The following is a 22,964-nucleotide window of genomic DNA, read 5'->3' on the forward strand; positions in this document are numbered from 1 at the left end:
TCGGCACCGCAGGAGCCCCTGAGGGCCCCGCTGCGGGCGCCGCCCCCGGGGCTCGGGGCGGGTCCGGGGGCGGTGGCGGCGGCGGGGGCAGCGCGGCCATGGCCATGGCGGCCGCGGCGGGGGCTCGGGCCGTGTGCTGCGCGCTCTGCCGGGCCGGCCCCAGGCGCTGGTACCGCACCGAGCGCGGCGTCTACGGCTACAAACCGCGGAAGACGGCGGGCGGGCGGGCGGAGGAGCAGCGCGGCGCCGGCAGAGCAGGTCGGACACGGCCGGGGCCGGGCGGGCAGAGGGAGCGCGGCGGGGGCTGCCCCGGAGCGGGGCCCGGGCGCGGAGCGGGCGCTCTGAGGCGCGGCGTGTGCCGTTCCCGGCGGGGCGGACCCGCTCCGAGAGCTCTTGGCTGTGCTTTCTGCGAGCCTGCGGTGCCTGGCTCCGCTCCAGGGGCTGAAGCGGCTGTGAGAGCACCGAGTGCTGAAGTTCGCTCAGCGATGGGCTCTCGGAGAGTTCTGCTGCTCGTAGAATACCTCTACTACGCGCCTGTCATTTTCCTTTTGTATCATGGGGCTTGAACCAGCCGAACTGAGGGTGGTGAGACACTGAACAGGTTGTCCAGGGAGGTTGCGGATGTGCCAGCCCTGACTGTGTTCAAAGCCAGATGGGATTTGAGGAGCCTGGTGTAGCGGGAGATGTCCCTGCCCACGGCAGCGGGGTTGGGACGGGATGGTCTGTAAGGTCCCTTCCAACCCGTTAACTTTCTAAGATTCCATGATTAACTAAGGTAACTCTCTCCTCTAGCAATCCTGTGCTGCTTTTAGCTCCATTTTACAGTGCAGAAAGGTGATGTCAAGCAGAAAACTCTTCTAGGTAGGAGTGTGGTCCTTGCATTAACTTTACTCTGGCGACTGGTAGGAATTAAACCCTTTGCCCAGGGGCAGGAGTGAAACCAGTTTGTAGCTCCTGGACAGCGAGGCCCGTCACAAAGTAGCCTCCTTGTTAATGATTAACATACTTTTATGTAACATTTTAAAAAATATGTTTAAACGGCCTCCTTGCTGAGAGCATTGTGGGCACTGTTAGCCTTATGTCTGGGTTCTGTCCCTCTGTTGTAGAACCCAGTAGAGAAAAGGGGCTATTTTGAATGGGCTGACACGTGTCAGAGAAATAACCTTGTGCTATGGTCTGAGAATTCCATTGTTTTGGAAAACAAAACCCTTCAGACCTGACTACTGTCAGTGCTGCGTTTTTACCAGGATGAAAAACCCCTCCACACTTTATAAGCAGGTTCATGTCATAAATTTGTAGCAGGTTGTGCTTGCAGTGTGTTTTATTGTTTGCAGTTCATCAGCCTGGTCTCTGGCTATGCTCAGTGACAGTAACATGTGTGACCTCTCAGCTGGTCAAATTCTGCCCATGTCAATAATTTTTACCACATTTGGCTCAGCACATGCTCTTGGCTACTACAGACTTTGTTGGTTTTTTTTAAGTCATGGGACCTGCATTATTGTTAAGACCCTAATCCTCCTGCCATTCCAGCAAGGAACAAGGAAGCATAAGTGATAGGATTGAGTTGGCTTAGGAAATAAGACTATACACTGGTAATGTCCTGATCTTGACTTGGACATACCTGTTTGTAGTGCTTTTGGTTCACTACTGCTGTAGAGAGATAGAAAAGCAAAATGAAGTAGCTTTGCATATGTTTACAGGAGCCTAACCTATGAGGGGAACTGTGGGGGAAATCTAGAGTGTACTTGGTTGAAAATTGCTTTGGGGAGCAGATTTAGCAGTTTGCTGATGGGAGCTGTTGTGAGATAATAAGGTAGAAATAACTGCATAGAAAAGCTCTCTTTCCAGCCAGAGCCTTGATGGTTGCCAGCAGACAAAATACTCCTGTGTTGATGCTGTAAGTGGATTTCATCTAAGCATGTGTGTGATGCTGTTCTGCTTTCTTTTTGGTTCTAGTTGACCATGCTCTTGCTCGTTTAATAACTGCCTATGCTGAACATGGCCACAAAGCAGCCAAAATAAACCCACTGTTTGCTGGCCGAGCTGTTATGAACATGGTACCTGAAATCCAAGAGCTGGCTGAAGTTCTTCAGGGTCCTCTCATTACTACAGGTGAGTCCACAGCCTCATCACAGAAAATTCTGTTCATGGGGGATTTATTGAGGGGCTGTGGCCTCTGTGGAAGAGTCAGAAAATTGTCAACTTCAGCATCCATATGTCTGTTGCAAAAATCATAGTGCAGTGAGAGGCTGCCTTCTAGCATCTTCAGAAATCATGAAAATTTGTGCTTGTTCTTAAAACTGCTGAGGTTAAACATTAATTTCTTGTGTTACTGTAACATTCTGTGATTTACCACAATACTTAACACTGTAGTGAAGGTTTGAAAATACAGGGGCAGAAGTCAAGAATTGTCTTTTCTTGTCTCTTTTAGAGCCTTGCTGCAGCTTTAAACAAAGAAGGTCACTCTCTCTTATTGCTTTATTTTCTCCAAAACGGGCCTTAGTGCTTCCCCTCCTCCCCCAGAGTGACTAATAGCATTTATTTCCCACCAGGACTTATAAACATGGGAAAAGAGGAGGCTTCTGTAGAGGATGTGATGGCTTATCTTGACCATATATACTGCGGGCATATTTCCATAGAAACAAGCCAGCTTCCAACTTTGGAGGAGAGAGAATGGTTTGCTAAAAGGTTTGAAGAGCTAAAGCAAGAAGCATTTACACCTGAAGAGAAAAAGCACTTGTGCAAACTGATGCTTGAGTCCCAGGTACTTTGTTCCCTATTACTGGATTGTAATGGTCATGGAGTCTCCCGTGGACCCATTACTATTCTGGGCATGATTCATGCAGAAAAAGAACAATCACTGTCCTGAAAAGCTTTGACAGTGTGCAGGAGGAAGAAGTACAAGGCTTTGTCTGAAGCAGTGCAATGCAGCAATCTCATTGGAGTTTATTGCTGAATTAACTTACCAGCCATTACTGAAATAATGATGCTGTAAACCCATGAATAGTCAGTCTGCAAAAGTGAGATACTCTTAGGTTAATGATCTGACAGATCATATTAAATGTTACTGATGGGACCACAAGGCAAGGTTGAGCAGAGCTCTGTGAAATCTTGTGCTCTGGCTAGCTGTTCTGTGTTTTTCTCTCACCCTCATGCTGATCTGTTTTACTGTCCTTAAAGTATGCTGCCCCTCAAGGTTTTGGAAGAACAAATCAGAGTTGGACTGAGGTTCTATCATATAGCACTGGCAGACATGGTGCTTTTCAGCAAGGAACCTTTGTTCAATGCCTTCTATAAGGAAGTGAAATATTTATGCACTTTTGAAATGTATAGAGAAAATTTATTCCAATACTTCTGTACTGTGAAAAGTTTTAATTTTTTCCCCTTTTCTTCCCATGTTATCCAGAATGATTGAAAGGTAGAAGAGCAGGATCTGTGAAGGTTGGAAAGGTAGAAGAGCAGGATCTGTGAAAGTGTCCCTGTTTCCAGTTTTCCAAGTGGAAGGAGTGTTAAATGTAATATTTACCAATGACTGAACGGAAGTATATGGCCCACTTTGTATTTTTTGTAGTCCTCTTTGGCAGTTAGAGGAATTTGATGGTGACACAGGAGGGTGATATTGGGACCCTGATGTGCTCTACTTTAACTTCAGTATGACCAGAGCTATACTAAGATAATATTATTTAACCCTGACAGAAAAAAACTTTTATATGTGACCAGTTTTGTACACATTATTCCTTAGAACTGAATATTGCTCAACTAGCAGTTGGCTCAGATATTTGGGTGTGGCTTAGTCTTCCCTTCTCAGTTACAGACTTCATTTAGTTTCTGTCTTCCGTTGCAAAAACTAAAGAAATTTCCAGTGCTTCCAAAACTTGGTCACTTATTTGAGCTTTCTAGGAGGTGAATGGAGTGAAGTGAGAAGAAAATGAAGTAAATACAGATTAATGTCTTTTCCTTCTCCCAAGCATTCTACCTATGTAATAAAGACTGTGCCTAATATAAATCAAAAGGAAACACTGCTTTGCTAGAACTTTGTATCTCAAGATCATTATGGTTTATACTGTAAAAGAACACCATTCCTAAATTTCCACCTAAAACAGGTAAACTACCAAGGAATTTGTAAATTAATATGGTGTTAGAATTCTTGGAGCACCTTCCATGTGAGACAGAGAAAGTTTGGTCCTCAATGCAACATTTTTCTGCTTAGAGTTGATTTTTTATAGTCATCATAGCTTCTGGTCTCAGACTGTGTGGGTGGAGAGTGAGCTGAGACTTTCCAGGGGTATGTTTAGATTTATATGCCTCAAGGCTATAAACATAAATTATATTTCAATTTTATAAACAAAAGGCTGCTGCTTCAAACAGCCTAATACTGAAGTTGTCCTGTTTTTACCAGGAGTTTGATCACTTCTTGGCCACCAAGTTTGCCACAGTGAAGCGCTACGGTGGTGAAGGAGCAGAGAGCATGATGGGTTTCTTCCACGAGCTGTTCAAGCTGTGCGCGTACAGCGGGGTCACGGATATCATCATTGGAATGCCCCATCGAGGGAGGCTTAACCTGCTCGCTGGCTTACTGCAGCTCCCTCCTGAGGTGGGTGCCTTGCTTTGAAAACACAGCTGTTTGCTAAGGAAAGCAGGAGCCTCTCTTGAAATGGAAAATGTAAACCCTCTCCCTCGGAATTATTATAATTTTGAAATTAAGGGACTCTCAGGGAAAGATATGGGAGCAGGAATAACAGTTCTTTTATTAGAAAAATTAAAAATAAAAATGCAGTAATACAAAACAACACTGAGAGAGAATAGGCCCTGGCACTCTGTGGGTCAGGGTGGTGGCAGCAGTCCCATTCAAAGGTGGCTCAGCCCTCCTACAGTGACAGCTGTGGTTCTGTTGGAGCCGGGATCCTGTACAAGGGTGGAGTTTTCCTCTGAAGGTCCAGTGGTGGTGTAGATGGGCCTAGTCTTCCTCTGTGAATACAGTGGTAAAAGGCTGCTGTGGTGTTCCAAATCCCAGATTATATCCAGGTAGGAACTCTTGGCTCCTCTCCCTGGGTGGAGCATCTGGAACATCCCAGTGGGATGATGTCATTTATTCAGTCATGCAGGGACACTCAGTAACCCATTAACAGAAGATTTCTCCCTGGAGGGAGGATTGGTTGTGGAAGAGGTAAAACTGCCCAATTAACAGAAGATAACTGCCCTACCTCTAACAGGTGGCAATAGAATAGGCACCTCCAGCTACATCTTGCAACCTAAGACAGTAAGAGATTTATAATCTCACAGGCAGCTGCCTGGTTTATTTGCAGTAAAATAAACCCCCAAAAGTTTGCCATGTTGTAAGTGCTGGAGCAATAGAATGTTACCTGTGTGAGAGTGTTCTCCCTTCCTATCAACACTTCAGTGTGAACTGTCTGCAGGAGACTGTTAAAAGAACTCTAATGAAGGGTTTTGTGTGCTGCTGCTTAGAAGCATCCTTGCAATTTCAGGAGTAGGAGAGAGTTTTTCTTTCAACCTGTCAGTGAATCAAAAAAGGATTTGAACCAAATTTGTTTCCCTGCAGCTGATGTTCCGCAAGATGCGCGGTTTGAGCGAGTTTCCAGAGAATTCAGCAGCCATTGGGGACGTTCTCTCCCACCTGACATCTTCTGTGGATCTGGACTTTGGCTCCCACAGACCTGTGCATGTCACCTTGCTCCCCAACCCCTCACACTTAGAAGCCATCAACCCAGTGGCTGTGGGCAAGACACGAGCCAGGCAGCAGACTCTGCTCGATGGTGATTACTCCCCAGAGAGTTCTGCACAGCCTGGGGACAAAGTTATTTGTCTGCAGGTATTTTGCTCACATATTGTAATTTATATTTGTAAGACTTGCTGGACTAGAATGTGAACAGGAGGGTACATAGAAATATCAAACAAAACTGAGTTAATGTATGATGTCAAAATCTGGGATCTTCTTTATGGGGAAGGAGGAGGGCAAGGAAGATTTCCAGGTGGCATTTGTGATGATGCTGACATTTAAATAATTGCACTTCTAAGATTTCTGAATACTGATTCTGATACCTCCCTTTATTTTAATAATATTCTGTATTGAGAGCCATGTGTGCCTTTCTCACTTTTGCATTTAAACTGCCACTGGAAGCCTTCTTTCAAATTAATGGGTTTGGAGAAGAGCTGTCAACAAGGCTGCAAAATGTTCAGGAGGATTTAGATTTTTGTCATGGTACTGTTGAAGATTCTGCTGGAATTAGTTTTTGCTCCTTGAACTGACTTGTGTAGCTGTAGAAGCAATCCCAAGTAGTTCCTTAATAAATTTTCTTCTCTTGCATTGACTTCAACTAGGAAAAACAAGTGAATTGAACTCTTTAACATTTTAAAGCCAGGGTTAAAAACAAGTTGGGCAGAAATGTTCTGTAAAGTATAACAAACATGAGGAAGTGAAAACATATTTCAGTTAAAAAAAATATTTTGCTTTTTTCTGGAAGGATGGGATATTGTGAAAAAGCAGACATGAGAATACAAAATATTCAGGGCATATAAATTGGGGCTCTTAGTTTTTTATTTTAAAAAAGTCTTTGGAGCTTGCAAGTGTACCAAACTTTTGCTGCCCAATGTGCAGCAAAAAAAAGATGTCTCCATCTTTCAGTGCAATTTTGGGAAGATACTATTGTTTCTTTCTCATAATAGTAGATCTTCACCATATAGTAATGAAAGTACTATGACTCTGTAAACAACAATTCTTCAGGATAAATGGACCCTCCCTATCTAAGAAAAATTTCACTTAGGATTTTTGGGGGTAAGTGACAGGGAGGATTGCATAGCAGAGAAGAGAGACATTTGATTCTGTGCTAAACACCTCCATATTAGTCACCTGATTCAAAGTATTCCTAAAAGGAAGAAAATGTATCATGATCACTTGTGATAGTGTCTTTAAGAGGTACACAAGTGAGATTGAAAGCAGGCAAATTTTTAGTTCCAGATCTTAAGTGCTTTCATTCAGCTAATTGAGAAGAAAGAGATGAAAGCAGGCACCTTGTGTTTCAGAAGCTTGGTTTGGGAGTTTGACTTTGAACTTTCTGGTTTTACAGTGCTGTCTCTTGAGAAATGTGAGTGTAGACACTCTGAACTCTGAATTGAGCATTTTTTCTCTTCTTCCACAAGCCTCAGTACCAGAGCTTGAGGAGAGAATGCCTAAAGATCAGTTAAGGTGCCATTGTCAGTGGTGAGCTTCATTGTCCAGGGTCTGAAGGTCTTCTTTAGCTTTTTGCTAATGCAGCCCAGAGAAAAATGTGCCCTAGCAAAAACCGTTTCCATTTTTTTCGGTAGAATGAGTAAAATCCTACCTGCATCACAGGAATTGAATCCTCTGGGGTTTGAGATGAATATGAACAGTCTTGTGTAGTTAGATAGTCACACTGTCTTTAGGCTTTAATGCTTTGGGACATGCTAAAGGCCATAAAGTTTTCTCAGATGTTTTAGGGTCTTCACTCAAATGCTATCACTGAGATATGTAGCCTTCTTAGGCAGCAAACCAGGAGGGAAAGGTGAAAACCCAGCACTTCAGGAGCAAGTGTAGCATAGTAAGGGATAGAATGGGGAAGCTGGTTTGTCTCTCTTGCAGTAGTTAGCTTTGTTTTACTGTTATACCTCTTAAAATTCTGTATTGGAATGGTATAAAAAACCCAGTGCTGCCAGATAACTGGTTGATTGCACCTCTGTTATCTTGGTGTCCTTGCAGATGTCTCTTAAGGATTGAAACCACTATTCCATAGCTAGAAAGCAGAACTGTCATCTGGTTTCAATAAGGAAGTACATCAATCTGCATAGGGACTTAAATCTGCAAATGGCTGAGTCTGCATTCTGAGGAAACTGCCATCATATTCATCAAAGGAGAACTGTCTCCAATTTCAAAACATTGAAATGTTAGATGACACTCACTCCAGTACCTCTAGCCTTTGTTGGAAACCTGGCTTGGCTATGACAGTATTCCCTTCCCCTTCTGAACTAATTTTCTTATTTGCAGCATTTATTTGCTATTGCTATTTAGAAATGTAACTAAGAACTTAGGTTTTATTTCCTTTTGAAAGTTTTTGGGTTTGAGTGCTTCCATTTGTGGTATTTCCTGAGTCCCCCATCGCTGGGAGGAAATGATGAATCTGACTCCAAGTTCTCAGAAGGCTAATTTATTATTTTATAATCTGTATTATATTAAAGAATGCTATACTATGCTATACTAAAGAATACAGAAAGGATTCAGACAGAAGGCTAAAAGATAATAATGAAAAACTTGTGACTTCTTCCAGAGTCCTGACACAGCCTGACCATGATTGGTCATTAAGTCAAAACAATTCATATGTTGGAAAAACAATCTCCAGCCACATTCCAAAGCAGCAAAACACAGGAGAAGCAAATGAGATAATATTGTTTTCCTTTTTCTTTGAGGCTTCTCAGCTTCCCAGGAGAGAAATCCTGGTGAGGGGATTTTTCCAGAAAATATGATGGTGACATCCATTCAGTTCATTTTCCACTTGTTTTTCTATTCTTGTCTGTTTGGTAAGGTGGAAATGGGCCTAAGTCCCAGTTTACCAACATTCAACTTCAGCAAAAGTGTAGTGAATGCTGTGGTGAGTGGCTCCCTTTGTTCAGGGGTCAGTGGTTTTGCTGCACCTTTGCCATAGCCAGGAAGCTTGCAGTCACCTGGACACTGGTGGGTCAGTTTTAAGAGATTATGGGTCAGTTCCAGGTAGGGATTACATCAGGTATTCATGTACATATGGTGGCTGCTATGACCTTGTGTTAGTGATAAGGCTGCATAAACTCTCCAGTCATGGAAACAGTATTCTGAGAGGGATTAAGAAGTGGGTCCAGCTAGAACTGTGTCTGTTCCCTGTACCCCATTTAGGAGTTCTTACTTAATGAGTTATGGTGCTGATTTTGCTGTTCCTCCAGTGTTTCCTAATGAGACTTTTCCATTTTTTTCCCTGATGTAGGTTCATGGCGATGCTGCTTTCTCTGGGCAAGGGATTGTTCCTGAAACACTGACCCTCTCTAATCTGCCACATTTCAGAGTTGGTGGGAGCATCCACTTGATTGTTAATAACCAGCTGGGCTATACCACTCCTCCAGAGCGAGGAAGGTCATCTCTGTACTGCAGTGACATTGGTAGGTAGGGTTGAATCACAAGGAAGATTGCCTGTTGTGTCAGAAAGGATTGTTAACTGCAGTGTAAGCTGTGCAGTGGACTTTTTATAGCAACTGCCTGTCAGCTCTTGGGAGAGATTATTGTAACTCCAGTTTCATGGTAGAGTAGGAATTAAAATTATTATTATTATTATTCTCTCCTACTAGCAACAAATCAGATGCTAAAAATATGCCCTCCCCTATCTGCTTTATGGCAAAGACTAAATATCAAGGGAAAATCTTGTCACATTTTTACAGGATGTGATAAAATAATTGCAGGATTTCTGTGAAGTCTTTATAACTCAGTTTCTGTCATATTATTGGCAGCTTTTGAAAAGGTTTTACAACGGAGTATATAACAGATCTACTTTAAATAGTTCTTGTTAAATTTCATAAAAATCATCTGTGTGTTTTCTGAGCAAGATTTTTATGTCAGATACTCCTCCATTTTTTCTGTTTTGTTTGTTGTCATGTGAGCCTGTTGAGCTTTCAATTTAAAGATGAAACTCAAGACCTTTCTATGCCTGAAGTAGAAGCTTTGTTTTGGACTGAATCTTTCTTAGTGATAAACAGAGGTATTACCAGTAAGATCAGAGACATAGTAGTTAGTTATCTTGTATAGGTCTCCTATAAATAAAAATATACTTTTGTATGCTTATGACTTAATATCAAGTGTTTGTCTTATGGTTTCATCAAACCAGACAAGTAGATTCATTAAATCTGATAAGGTAGATAGCATATGTTATTACTGTTTTCTCTGGGCAGGTTTTGTGTTAGGGATTGGTTTTGTTTGAGTTTGTTTTTTGTCTCCATCCTTAGTTTTCCTTTCTTCTTACCTGTCAGTGAAGAGGGGCTGATATGTAGCTGAGCTTTAGTATTTTGCTAGAGAGGAAATCTTGGCATGAGCCAGGAATAGCTGAAGTACCTTAGTTTCCAGAATTTGGACAGATAAAGTACAAAAGGAGCACTGTTGCTTGCAGCCAAATTGTCAGACAGGAGAGGGTGTTAAGATACTGAAATTTTACAGTGTTCTCTTTAATGAAGAGATTTTTCTGCCTGGAGGAGCAGTGGACAGAATGCTACTCCCTACTAATAAGGGAGAAAGTTGCTTTTTGGCTTGTATGAATTCATAGTAGAGACAGCTTAGGATAAGAAGGAAATAAAACTCAATTTTTGTTTGAAAGAGAAGCAATCAAGTAGTTCTCTCCCAGTTCCTGTACACAACCAGATTAATATGATGCAGGAACTGTGCATAGAAACTCCTCTGGGAACAAAGTGCTCGTAAAGAAGTTGTGCTCAAACTGACAAATATAACAGGTTGGGCTAATTGCATGTTCTCTCAGGCAAGACTCCTCTCCTTACCTCAGCTCTCATCACAAAGAACATATTTTTTTAATTTGTTTTTAATATTCTTCCTTCCCATGAGTTGTCTGTAGTTTCGGCAGAGCAGGTGAGTGTGTGCTTTCTTTGGAAGAGATTGAGTGTGATTGCTGCTGTGTTTTGAATCCCTGGGCAGGTAAAATCGTGGGATGTGCAGTTATCCATGTGAACGGGGATGATCCTGAGGAAGTTGTCCGTGCCACACGACTGGCTGTGGAGTATCAGCGCCACTTCCGCAGGGACGTCATCGTGGACTTGCTGTGCTACAGGCAGTGGGGCCACAATGAGCTTGATGAGCCCTTCTTCACCAACCCCAGCATGTACAAAATCATCAGGTAAGGGTTGCACCACCAAAATATGTCTGCACCACCTCAAATCTTGCTGCTGCAACAGAAGTGTCTGTGGGAGATTCTTTGACATAGCCACGGGTCTTTATGTAAGGTGCAGCTGGACTGTCAGCAGCCCTTGACTGCAGTGTGAGTCTGACAATAAGATGTTGATGAGCAATCATTACTGTTGGCTCTTGAATGTGTGGCTTGGTGCTTTTTGGAGAACAATCTTGGACGTAGGTCTTGGATTTCAAATTTGTGCTCACTGGTAATCGGAGGGCAAAGTTGCCTTCTGTGTTTCAAGGGGAAGCGTGCATGTTGTGAGAGAATGGGCAGGAAGCCAGTGTGATGCTTGTCTTGTCTTTGCCTGATCATCTTTATCAGCATTTAAATGTATACAGATTCCATCCTTATCCCCAAAGAAAAACACACAAAAATTCACTTGCCAGTGAATTCTGATATTTTAGGTGAAGAGTTTATGGAATGGTTGCTTTGATTCTCTCCAATGCAGAAATCCTACTCTGAATTTCTCTGAAGAAAATATGCATGGTAGCACAGAGGGGGTTTTGACTTGTTTTTACCTGTAACTGCCAACTATAGCCCTTTCACTTTTTTAATAAAGGGCTATAAAACATATCTCTAAGAGAACTATTCTCTTTTTGAAAATGCCAGGAAATTGAACTTCATGCAAATAAATATAATGCACCAGGACACCATTTATATGAGTTTTCCATGGTACCTGACTGTAGTAAGGTGGTATTTCCTTGTTCTCCTGTGACACCGGTTTTAGGCTTAATATGTGATTTGAAAAAATAAATAAAAACCAAATAAAAACCAAATAAAACCATTTGGTTTGATTCCCTCCCTGGCAGGTCCCGTAAGAGTATCCCAGACACATATGCAGAACAGCTCACAGCTGCTGGGCTCATGACTGAGGCCGAAGTGGCTGAGATAAAGACCTCGTGCTACTCCAAGCTGAATGATCACCTTGCCAACATGACTTCCTACAGCCCACCCCCTACCAACCTGCAGGCTCACTGGGAAGGCTTTGTGGAGCCTTCTGCCTCAATCACCACCTGGGACACGGGCATGCCTGTGCCTCTGCTGCAGTTCATTGGCGCCAAGTCTGTGGAGGTGCCTGAGGAGCTCCAGATGCACAGCCATCTCCTGAAGACCTATGCTCAGGTGAGTAGAGCATCATGATACTTCTGATCCCATGGCTCAGACCTGTTACAGGAAAAAGTCTAAACACAGCAGAGTTGCCAGTTAGAGAATAGCACGGTATTCTCTAGGAAAAACAGCTCACTCTGGTTCAAGTCTGACATGATGCCATTTTTCCTCCAGTTTTGAAGAAAGATTTTTCCCCAATGTACTTTAGTTTGTTATTTCAACAATATTTTATTGCAATGAAGGAAAAAGCTTATAGAAAACACAGTTTATTATTCTTACAAATAGAAAGAAACTATTATGATAAGTTGCTAACATTTATATAGCTGGTAATTAGAATGAGTGCTTTGTAAAGGAATGATTCAGGAACCTGGCAATAGTGTACACAGTTTCTAAAGCCAGTAGTGAGTGTTTTATAACTTATATATATAAACACTACACAACCTGTAGCCTAGTTTGACAGTCTGGGTTGATAGCTCCTAAGTTGGTGTTTGGTTTGGATCAGTTTGGGGTTTGTGAATGTTTCCCTTTGATGGATGATGAGTGTGTGCAGGTGTCTGCTTGGCAGCCAGAGAGAGGCTGTGAGTATTTCAAAAGACTGATGTTTTTGTCTTCACAGCCCAGGGCAAGAGCTCCACAGCTCAGTTTGATCATTTGTTCTGCAGGCCAGAACAGGGAAGAGTTCTGGAGGGTGAAATACTCACACCTGGTATCTTTCATCACTGCTGACCAGACAGACCAGAAGTCTGTCAAGACTACACTCTGTGCTGTGCTAAGATTTTAAATATTTTCTGACTAGGACTACTTAATCAGTCCACAGTTTGTTGATTGGGAGGTGAACACATGGATCACCTATGGTTCTGTGGTCCTCAGGCAACCTTCTTTAGGATGTGCTGAAATAAGACTCTGTATTCTAATGCAGCTTAAGCTGGCTGCAGGAATATAGCATTTCTCTCCATAGTGTGTTGCTTTTTTCCTAGCTTCTAATATTAGTCTGTGCCACCAAAAAAGCTACAGATGGAAGAGGACAAAACAGTAATTTTTTCTTCTTCTTTATTTGCTTAGTCAAGAATTCAAAAAATGGAGGAAGGAAAAAAGCTGGACTGGGCAACAGCTGAAACTTTAGCATTTGGTTCTCTGCTGAGCCAAGGTAAGAGGCAACTAGACAGGAGACAGTAAAATATTTTTGCTTTAATGTCAGTAAAGGATAACATTAGATTTCTTAGGTGTTTCTAAGTAAAAAGATTGCTATGGTTTATAAATTTGACAATTTGCATGGTGTAAGAGAACGTTAATTTGAATCCTACGTGTCACTAATATTTGTAGACTGAGTCTTAAATATCTTCAAAGAACTGTGGCTCTCTCTCACTCCCCAAAACCATTTGTGCATAGAGCTGAGCACAAGCAGTGCAGCTGACATCAGTGTGGCTCCCAAGTACTTTGTGTGCTTTATGCTACTATTTCTTCTCCCTCCTCTCTAGCCTGAATTCAAATCTCCATTTACATATGATACAGAATGCACATTTTTTTTGCAGTTTGCTTCAGTAAATTGAACCAATTTACCCAAAATAATGTCAGAGCATCTGTATGCTTGACAGTTGGAGCTGTTGCTCTCAGATTTGATGTTGCTGATGAGGGGAAATCCAAAAAGATAGATAACAAGAGATAGAATTATGTCCTGCATGTTTTCTTTTTACATAACTTGCTGATCTGGTGTTGTGTTTATTGCTTGGCAAGGGTTCAATATCAGACTAAGTGGACAAGATGTTGGCAGAGGAACCTTCAGCCAGCGACACGCGATGTTGGTTTGCCAAGAGACAGATGATACCTACATTCCTCTGAATCACATGTCCCCAGACCAGAAAGGTTTCCTAGAGGTAGGTTCTGTAGCCCACAAGACAACCTTCTTCAAATTGTGCTGAAACAATGCATTTTCAAAAGCTGCTGAGACATATGTAGGCCTAGTGTATGTTCTGGCAAAACCCAGATACAGGGACATAAAAACTGTCAGGTCATCCCTATTCTTTGTCACTACAAATTGCAACTTTTATAAGGGGGTTTGCTTTTTCTTGAGAGATCAAATGTTATTCTTTTCCTCTCAGTGCCTTCATTCAAGAGTGAAAAATCACTGCCTATCAATTGCCTTTAGGAGTGTGTGTTGTCAGCACTCTCTGTCTGGTTCCAATGCTTCTTAACCCTTGGTTGTCTTCTTCCTCATCCACCTCTCCCAACAATTTCATTTTGTTAGGTGAGTAACAGTCCCTTGTCTGAAGAAGCTGTGCTTGGTTTTGAATATGGAATGAGTATTGAGAGCCCTAAGTTACTGCCAATTTGGGAAGCTCAATTTGGAGACTTCTTTAATGGAGCCCAGATAATATTTGACACTTTCATCTCTGGAGGTGAGTGTACAAGGAACTAATATATTTAAGAATTAATCATTTGTATTATACACATTTTTAGAAAATCCTTCCTCTTTCAAGTAAAAGGACAACATGTTGTGCAAAGAATTCTGTTTTCTCAAGGAGTCCTATGAGCTTGCCTGTGAGGTCCTGACTTTTGTGCAGCTGTTCTCTAAAGACAGCACATCTAAAATGAAGGATTCCTTGGCCAGAGTACAGTCATTACAAAAGGACAATTAATTATATTAATAGCCTTTCTTCCCCCACATGTATTTTACTGTGTGTATATATGGTTGGTAGCTTTATAGGCTGTACCTTTCCTTTGTGAAGCATCTGAAAAATTCTTGAAGCAATAGAGAAGGAAAATAGTGATTATTTGAAACAAACAAACAAAAAACCCCACAACACCTTACTAAGTTTGACTCTAACATGTTTTCTGAGTGCTCAGATATAAAACCTCAGTAGTCATAGATGGAAATTCAGAGGCCCTCTAATTCCACCCAAATTCTGGATTTGATTGTAATCTCTTGTATAGTGCAGGAGGTTTGGCAGAGCTCAGGGGAACGAGCACTGCTGTGTTAACCAGGACTGGCTCATAGGATGCTGCTGGGATCACACCTGCAGAGATGAAGTTTTAAAATTTCACTGAGTCATTTGTTCTATGTGGAGACTTAAATGTTCTGGGAGCCCAGAGCTACCTGATGATTTCAGAAATTTCAGATCAGTAACATGTGTTATTTCACTGTAAGGAACCTCAGGGCAAAGTGCCAGCAGCATGTTTCAGGCTTGTATTTAATGGCATAGAAATTGGTTATTCTTTTTCCTGAGCAGTTTGTGCAAAGTAATGTGTTCTGTGGCTTTATGTTCTGTGGAAATCATCCTTTCCTTCCTCCTCATTCTGTGTTTCTAGGTGAGGCTAAATGGCTTCTGCAGAGTGGTATAGTAATTCTTCTTCCCCATGGCTATGATGGTGCAGGCCCTGAGCACTCATCCTGCCGGATGGAACGGTTCCTACAGGTACCACCACAGCCCCCAGGGTCACCCATCCCAGCACAGCACTGGCAGTCAGAGCCCTGGGAGCTGGGCTGCAGTGTGCTCCAAGGAGGCACAATCTTACCAGTTCAATGCTAAACTCCTTTCTTCTCTGAAGTTGTTCCTCTCTTGAATTTGGATATTTACTAATCTGTTCCTGTACAGATCAGTGTGCTTCATGTGCCTGGATTCTTTCTTGCATTATAGCCTCACTGCTGGCATTTGACAAGGTATTGCTGTGTTCCCCCTGTACAGATGTGTGACAGCTCAGAAGAGGGTGTTGATGGTGACCAGGTCAACATGTCAGTTGTGCACCCCACCACCCCAGCACAGTATTTCCATTTACTCCGGAGGCAAATGGTCCGAAACTTCAGGAAACCTCTCATTGTTGCTTCTCCCAAAGTGTTACTCAGGCTTCCAGTAAGCTGAAAAATGTCCTTTTTTTTTTTTCTCTTTATCCTCTTTTGTGTTCTCTTCCTTTTTTTTTTTTTTCTTTCCCTTTCTGTGTTCTCTGATTGCTGTTTTGGGGTCAAATCAATGGAATTTTTCCTGTTTGGGGCCACACAGATTGAGGATTAAAGCTGGGTGGAGGTGAACTAGAAGTAGGGTTCAAGGGTTCATTCCTGGCCTGATGGTGTTCTTGGGAAGCTTATTATCCCACTTGCACTGGGAAAAGGAATATGAGGGAGAGGGAAGACTGTGTATTTTGTACTTACCAAACCCTGTCTCAGTATTCTTTCTGACTCTGGCCTGAGGGAAAAGCAGCAAGATTTGGTAACTTCCAACTCTTCCCCCATGTAGGCTGCTGTATCAAGTTTTGAAGAAATGGCCCCAGGGACAACATTCAAGCCTGTCATTGGTGACTCCTCAGTAGATCCTAAAAGGTAGCTCTGCTTTCTTAGAGGAGAAGCTCAAAAGAGAAGTCCTCTCCCTTTCTCCTACCCAACAGCTTAAATTTGAGTTGGTATGAAAGAGCTGACTTTGAGAGGAAAATGTTTTATGGTAGGCGCCTGTGGTTAGTTTTACTTCCTCTTCTTTTCCTCTGGTAACTGTTGGTAGTTACCACATCTGTCTGCAAAACAGTGAAATGTTTAGGCTGTCACCCCTTGGCCTCACAGGGAGTTTGTGACTGTAGTTACCAACCTGATGGGGCCTACTCTGCACCATGTCCATTAGCTGACAGTCACTGGAGCAGTTGTGACATGAGTCATAGAATCATACATTTGTTAAGCTGGAAAAGACCCTTTAGATCATCAAGTCCAATCTTAGCCCAACACTGCCAAGTCCACCACTAAACCATGTCCCAAGTGTCACATCTGGACATTTAAATACTTCCAAGATGGTGACTCCACCACTGCTGTGGGAGGCCTGTTCGAGTGCTTGACCCTTTCAGTGAAGAAATTTTTCCTGACATCCAATCTAAACCTCCTCTGATGCAACTTGTGTGTTACCTGAGAGAAGAGACAAACTCCACCTGGCTATGACCTGTCAGGGAGTTGCAGAGAATGAAAAGTCACCTCCTAAGCGTCCTTTTCCCCAGGCTGAGGCCCCTCAGCTGCTTCTCACAGGGTTTGTGCTCCAGACCCTTCACCATCTCTGTTCCCTTCTCTGGATGGGCTCCAGCTCCTCAATGTCTTTCTTGTCATGATTGGCCCAAAACTGAATCCAGAATTTTTGTTCTGGGGCTGGGATGCCTGAGCTGATGAGGTGGAGCAATAACAAAGTGTGTGTACATCTCTCCACTTTCAGATGTTACAGTGAATCCTATTCACAACAACCAATTCAGCCTTAATATTTTTTCCCCTGATCTGCTGCTTGCCCCAGCAGTACCCAAGTCTGAGCCTCCTTCCTCTTTGCTTCCTGGCCCCCAGTCAAAAGGCTGGAAGTACCTTAGCATCTGGGTTTTTTCAGTGGGATGGTGAGGCCCAAAGGATGTAGTTTATCTTGTTCTTTTTCCAGTAAGATTAGGCAGCCAGGACCTCTGTGACTGCAGGAGGGTGTGGTGTCTCCCAGCAGGCAGTCCTGCTTTGGCATGGCAGAGAATTGTCCTCTGCAGGGACTTCTCTCCCTCTGGTTTATTTTCTACAGAGAGTGCAGAGATGACCAGCTTTGACTGGGTGTTTAATTTTTAGTAGTCAGAGCTAAGAGTGATCAATCCCATTGTAAGGTAACTTTCCCAGAATTACTGAAGAAACAGGACCTCTGGCATACTGTGCTCAAAGGTTAGTTTGCCAACTGTTGGAGGGAGTGGGAGGGAAAGGAAGGCAAGGAAGAGAAAAGATGGTCTAGGGAAGCAATTTAGCTCTATGAAGTTGTCTTTGAAGTTTGACTGGTTTTTTTGGTTGGAAGTGTTCTTCCAAGCTGTTCTGCATCAAGTTTCTGTAAAACACTAAACTTGGAAACATTCTTTTTTATTTTTTTTTAGTGCCACCCAAGTGGTGCTGTGTTCTGGAAAGCATTACTATGCTCTGGTGAAGCAAAGAGAAACACTGGGAGAGAAGCAGCACAGCACAGCTATTCTGAGACTTGAAGAGCTCTGTCCTTTCCCCCTGGAAGCTCTACAGCAAGAGCTGAGCAAGTACAGCCATGCAAAAGGTCAGCCAAGCTTCTACCTTCATGTTTCTAGTCTCTTTGAAGTACTGAACTAAATCTGTTGCCTTTTAAGATGAAGAGCTGTAGTGGCTTTTTCTTCTTTGTTCTCCCCCTCATACATCCAAGTGTTTCTGGAGGGGGATGTTTCAGAAATGTTCATCACTTGTGTTAAAAGAACTCTCTGCTATTGTTAGCTTCCAAGAAGCAGCACTGAAAATCAGAGCAAACCATTTGAGATATTTTTTGCATTGGTGTTTGCAGTCCAGTCCTTTTAGTAGCTTTTGAAAACAGCAGTAGAAAAGCAGAATATACACACAGTATACCCTAATGGTGGACATATTTTGGGTTTGAATTCAATTCTGAGCTGCAAGGGAATTAAGACTGGCATTTCAAAGGCAGCACCAAGACAAAAAAAACTAGAGGTACTACAAAACCAAAAAAACTGTTTTTCTTTCTCTGCTGAAAATATCAATATGTATATGTTTGTTATGTACCCTTATCCTTCCTTTAGTCTTCATCTGGAGTCAGGAAGAACCACAGAACATGGGTCCATGGTCCTTTGTGTCTCCACGGTTTGAAAAGCAGCTGGGGCTTAAGGTAAGATGTCCCCACCGTGTCCCCGGTTTTAGTCTTTAAAATGAAGTTTGAAATTCTCCTTGAATGCAAAATTTTATGGTGCTTAACAAAAAACCTAATCTTGATTGCTAAACCAAATGTGTCTTCTAATTTCAGCTACTTCTGCTCTTTATAGCACCATTGGTGAAGAGCAGGACTGGAGCTTTATTTTAGATGGTGTTCAGTCAAAGTAGACAGGATAATGAAAAATCCCAAGTAGGGGAGTAGAAGGAGAATGCAAAGGTGCCATTTGCTCTGGCAGATGCTGCACTATAAAGTCCTTGGAGCCTTGGTCTTTAGGAGAGGGGGGATAACTTCCTGCATTCCTTCCAGCTGGGACTGCCCAGTTATCTGACAGCAGAAATCACTGTGGCATCAGGACCTGGAGATGTGAGTCTGTCCTCCATTAATCATTTCCCCACAACTCAAATTTCAGCTCCGTCTCGTGAGCAGACCTCCTCTACCAGCCCCAGCAGTTGGCATTGGAACCCTCCACAACAAGCAGCAGGAAGATGTTCTGACCCACACATTTAGCTAAGTTTTCAATGGATGCACTGCTCCTGATGTCAGTCATGTTTAGTGCCTCCTCCTGTGAAGAACAAACGCCAGACCCTGAAGAGTCTTAGTTCTCCAAAATGGAAAAAAAGAAGGTGGAATAAGTTTGGTAATGATGAAGCAATTTTTTCATGTTGGGGAATACCTAACAACGAGAAGTGCCTGTTACTCTTGATACTTCTTTTTCTCTTATACAATTTTCTACAAAATGTCTTTATAAAGTTAAAAATCCAGTCCAGAGGACAGATTGGTGAGGTGACTGTGGAATACCTTCAATCATGTTGCTTATTTGCACTTGACATTTTCCTGGGATGGTGCGTGTGTGGAAACAGGTTCTGTTTCTTCTCTTTCTACAGAAATGTTAGTACTGCTTGATCAAATAAATGCTTCCCCATGCCTGGGAATGAGCCATTTCCATAGCAGAGTGTTGTGGATTATCTCTTTTTTCTTTCCTTGAGGACCAGGAATGCAATCTGTTCTGGCTGTTGGTGTTCTCAGTGTATGAGTTGTTAAAGCAGGATTTCCATTGGAGGGACCATGCAGGATGGCTCCTGAAGGCTTCAGGCACCACTGTTTTTCTCACCCAGAGGGTGAGAAATCCCAAGGAATGGTTTCAGCTCAGCTGTCATCTGGAGAAAGGAAAGAAATCAGTCTTTATTGAGAAACAAAGGATAAAGGACCAAAACATTGAGGTTAAGTGGGAGACTAATGAAACCAAACGGAAGACAGGCATCCCAGGCTGACCCCAGTGTTGACTGCCCCACAGCAGCATTCCTGCCACCACAGGATTTCTCCCAGCATTTTTCCTTTCCTGGTTTCAGGGTGCAGTTGGCACCTCCTTGCTCTTCTCAGTTACCTGTGCAAGCAATGCTTAAGTAATCCAAGCTCCCTGTGAGCCAGAGACATTTCTGAAAAGAAACAAGTGGGCTTTAACCAGACCCAGCACTTGCAGATGGAAAGTCATGGTAGGTGAGAAAAAACAGATCCCAGGTAGGGTGTGCATTCACTTGGGGAGACAGCTCCCAAATTCATCTCTGAAGCCTGCTTTAGTATTTCATCCTAGTGAATTGACATATTCATTCATTAACTCCATACGACCCAGAAGTTACCTCTGTTCTGTGATGTTTCACATCACTGCTTTAGCACATCCATCACATCACATCCTGCTTTGCTCTAGCAAACTACACAACCTCCTGCACATCCTGAGCAGCTTTATCTAATCAAGGCATATTCTGCTTTAAATTTCTGCTGATAACTAGGAAAAGGAGGCTGAAGAGTAGCATTGCTTTGCTGCAGCTGTAGCCAAGGAAGTTGTAGAGCCCAATCACCAGCCTTGACTGCACACTGATGATTACACAAAGCCACAGTTTTAGTGCACACAAGGGAAGAACAGATTTTTTTTTTCAGTTGTGAGTTTCACGATGCCCAAACCTGACCTTGTTACACACTATTCCCTCACAGGCTGTTCAGGTCTGGTTATCCAACCAAGTAAAGGATGCTCAAGTGTTCTGACCCTGTTTGATCCTCCTGGTGGGACACAAAGCTATTTCTGTAGTGCTTCTCCATGCCCCCAGCCCCATCGGTGTGCCACGGAGCTCCCCAGGGATCCTGGGGCAGGAAGGGAGAGCTTGAGCATTTCCTCAGTCAGCTGACACACACTGCCTGCAGAGCACTGCTCCTGTGTGATGGATAACAGCTCCCAGGAGCACAGCAAAGCTGCCTGAGGGCTGACACTGTTTCTCCCAGCAATTCTGGATGCACACATTCCATCTGTGTGCCTTGCTCCTCTCTGCATGCTGGCTGGGAACATCCTGCACACTGCTGGATTGCTTGTGCTTTGGGGAAAAGAGAAGCAGAAATTAGAATAGAAGGGACTCACAAGGATTGAGTCCAGCTCCTGGCCCTGCACAGGACACCCCAAGAGTCACAGCCTGTGCCTGAGCTGCTGCACAGGCTGAGTGAGTGGGTAACAGAGCAGCTCCCAGGCCTTTGTCAGGAAGTTCTGTGGGTCATTAACACAAGGTGAAGTGAGCCTTTATCTGCTGTTGGAGAGCAAGGAGCTAACTAGAGAGAGAGAGTTACAGCATTTGTTCATGTGGTGTGTCAGGATTTTCAGAGAGAAGTGCAAGACTAGAAGGAAAAAAGTAAAGACATGGAAGGAATGAGCTGTTGAGCAGTTCATTATAGGCAGGAAAAGCTCTCAGAAAGAAAACACACCAGGAAAACATATTAAAACAAGTATTTTAGTACCAGTGATGTTAGATTTAAAAAATACAGTCTGAACTTTGAAGATGAAAAGTTCTGAACACAGTGGTATTTTGAATAAGCCAAGAAAACAATACTGCTTTTTTATTTTTTTGCTTCTGTCAGTGAAGAAGGTGACATAGAAACATTTGTTCAGCTCACCTGAAGTGGTGTATCTGTGTCAGTATGGACTGAGGAAACCTCCTGGACCTTTTATCAATCACCAAAACAGTGGCCAGTGACTTAGAGTGAAGAAGGTTTGCTAACAAAACCTGTAATTTAATGAACTTCTCAAATAAGTATGGCTAAAAATCTGAATGAAGGGTGATTACAAGAAACTTCCTGAAGCTTAGCTACTAACCCAGCTATTATTTGGAGATTATGATCTACAAGTTCACTGCCAGGCATGTTAATCATGGGCATTTGTCACACTGTACAAGAACTAGGTGAAAGTAATTTCTATGGAGTTGCTCATTAGTATTTGTTATGAATATATAAAACTGGAAGAAAAAACTTTTCTAAGTGATTTCAGATGAGGGAAGCTCTTGAACAAAGTTGTTTAGGTATTGTAGCAAGGTCTTAGTTAAGAGGATTTCTTAAGGAATGCAGAATGCAATCCAAAATACAGACTCAAAGTTTTGGAGGAGCCCTAATGCTTCACACAGTTTGTGTTCTCTTTTGGTAACTTAGCCTAATACAGGAAGAATTCAAGCTTGTGGGTCAGATCAGTTATTCAGAAAGAATAAATACTATTTTTAATGGTCATATTTAAATCTTGCAGTAAATTCTGATGATCCTAATTTTATATGCCACTGGCTGTTGTAACTGAGAGCTCTGTAGGTGTTATACCTGTTTTGGTGATTGTGGGATGGTATTGGAATAGGTTTTCAGGTTCACTTCAGAGAATCACAGAATCACAAAATCAATTAGATTGGAAAAGACCTTCAAAACATTGAGTCCAACCTATGACTGATCAGCACCATGTCAACCAGAGCATGGCACTGAGTGCCACATCCAGGCTTTCCTTAAACACCCACAAGGACAGTGACTCCACCAGCTCCCTGGGCAGCCCATTCTAATCTAATCTAGGGTCTAATCACCCCTTCTGTGGAGAAAGTCCTACCAATGCCTGACCTAAACCTCCCCTGGTGCACCCTGAAGCCATGTCCTCTCACCCTGTGGCAGGTTAGCCAGGAGCAGAGCCTGACCCACACATGGCTGCACACTCCTGTCAGGCAGCTGCAGACAGTATTGATAAGGCAGCTCAAGCCTCCTTTTCTCCAGGATGAACAATCCCAACTCCCTCAGCTGATCCTCAGGGGACTTGTGCTTCAGACCCTTTCCCAGCTCTGTTGCCCTTCTTTGGACATGCTCCAATGTCCCTATGTCCTTTCACCCCGTGAAATTATCACATCCCTCTTTCAATATGGGTGGATTGAGCTGTTAACCAAACACTGTGGCACCAAACTGCTCA

General features: G+C 42.9%; 1 protein-coding gene across 1 annotated transcript; it reads left to right on the forward strand.

The window, feature by feature from the left end:
• Window positions 1-98: 98 nt before the first annotated feature.
• On the forward strand, window positions 99-19,668 carry DHTKD1 (dehydrogenase E1 and transketolase domain containing 1). The gene is made up of 17 exons (XM_036401446.1): window positions 99-258; window positions 1,957-2,112; window positions 2,553-2,764; window positions 4,400-4,594; window positions 5,561-5,830; window positions 8,988-9,159; window positions 10,694-10,892; window positions 11,759-12,071; window positions 13,119-13,203; window positions 13,791-13,930; window positions 14,302-14,452; window positions 15,363-15,469; window positions 15,740-15,904; window positions 16,286-16,368; window positions 17,910-18,079; window positions 18,588-18,673; window positions 19,128-19,668. Exons 1-17 carry the CDS (start codon window positions 99-101, stop codon window positions 19,227-19,229), a joined length of 2,766 nt encoding a protein of 921 aa, XP_036257339.1. The 3' UTR covers window positions 19,230-19,668.
• The last annotated feature ends 3,296 nt before the right edge of the window (window positions 19,669-22,964 follow it).

The sequence above is a fragment of the Molothrus ater genome, chromosome 5 (assembly GCF_012460135.2).
Source record: "Molothrus ater isolate BHLD 08-10-18 breed brown headed cowbird chromosome 5, BPBGC_Mater_1.1, whole genome shotgun sequence".
Taxonomy (NCBI): Eukaryota; Metazoa; Chordata; class Aves; order Passeriformes; family Icteridae; genus Molothrus; species Molothrus ater.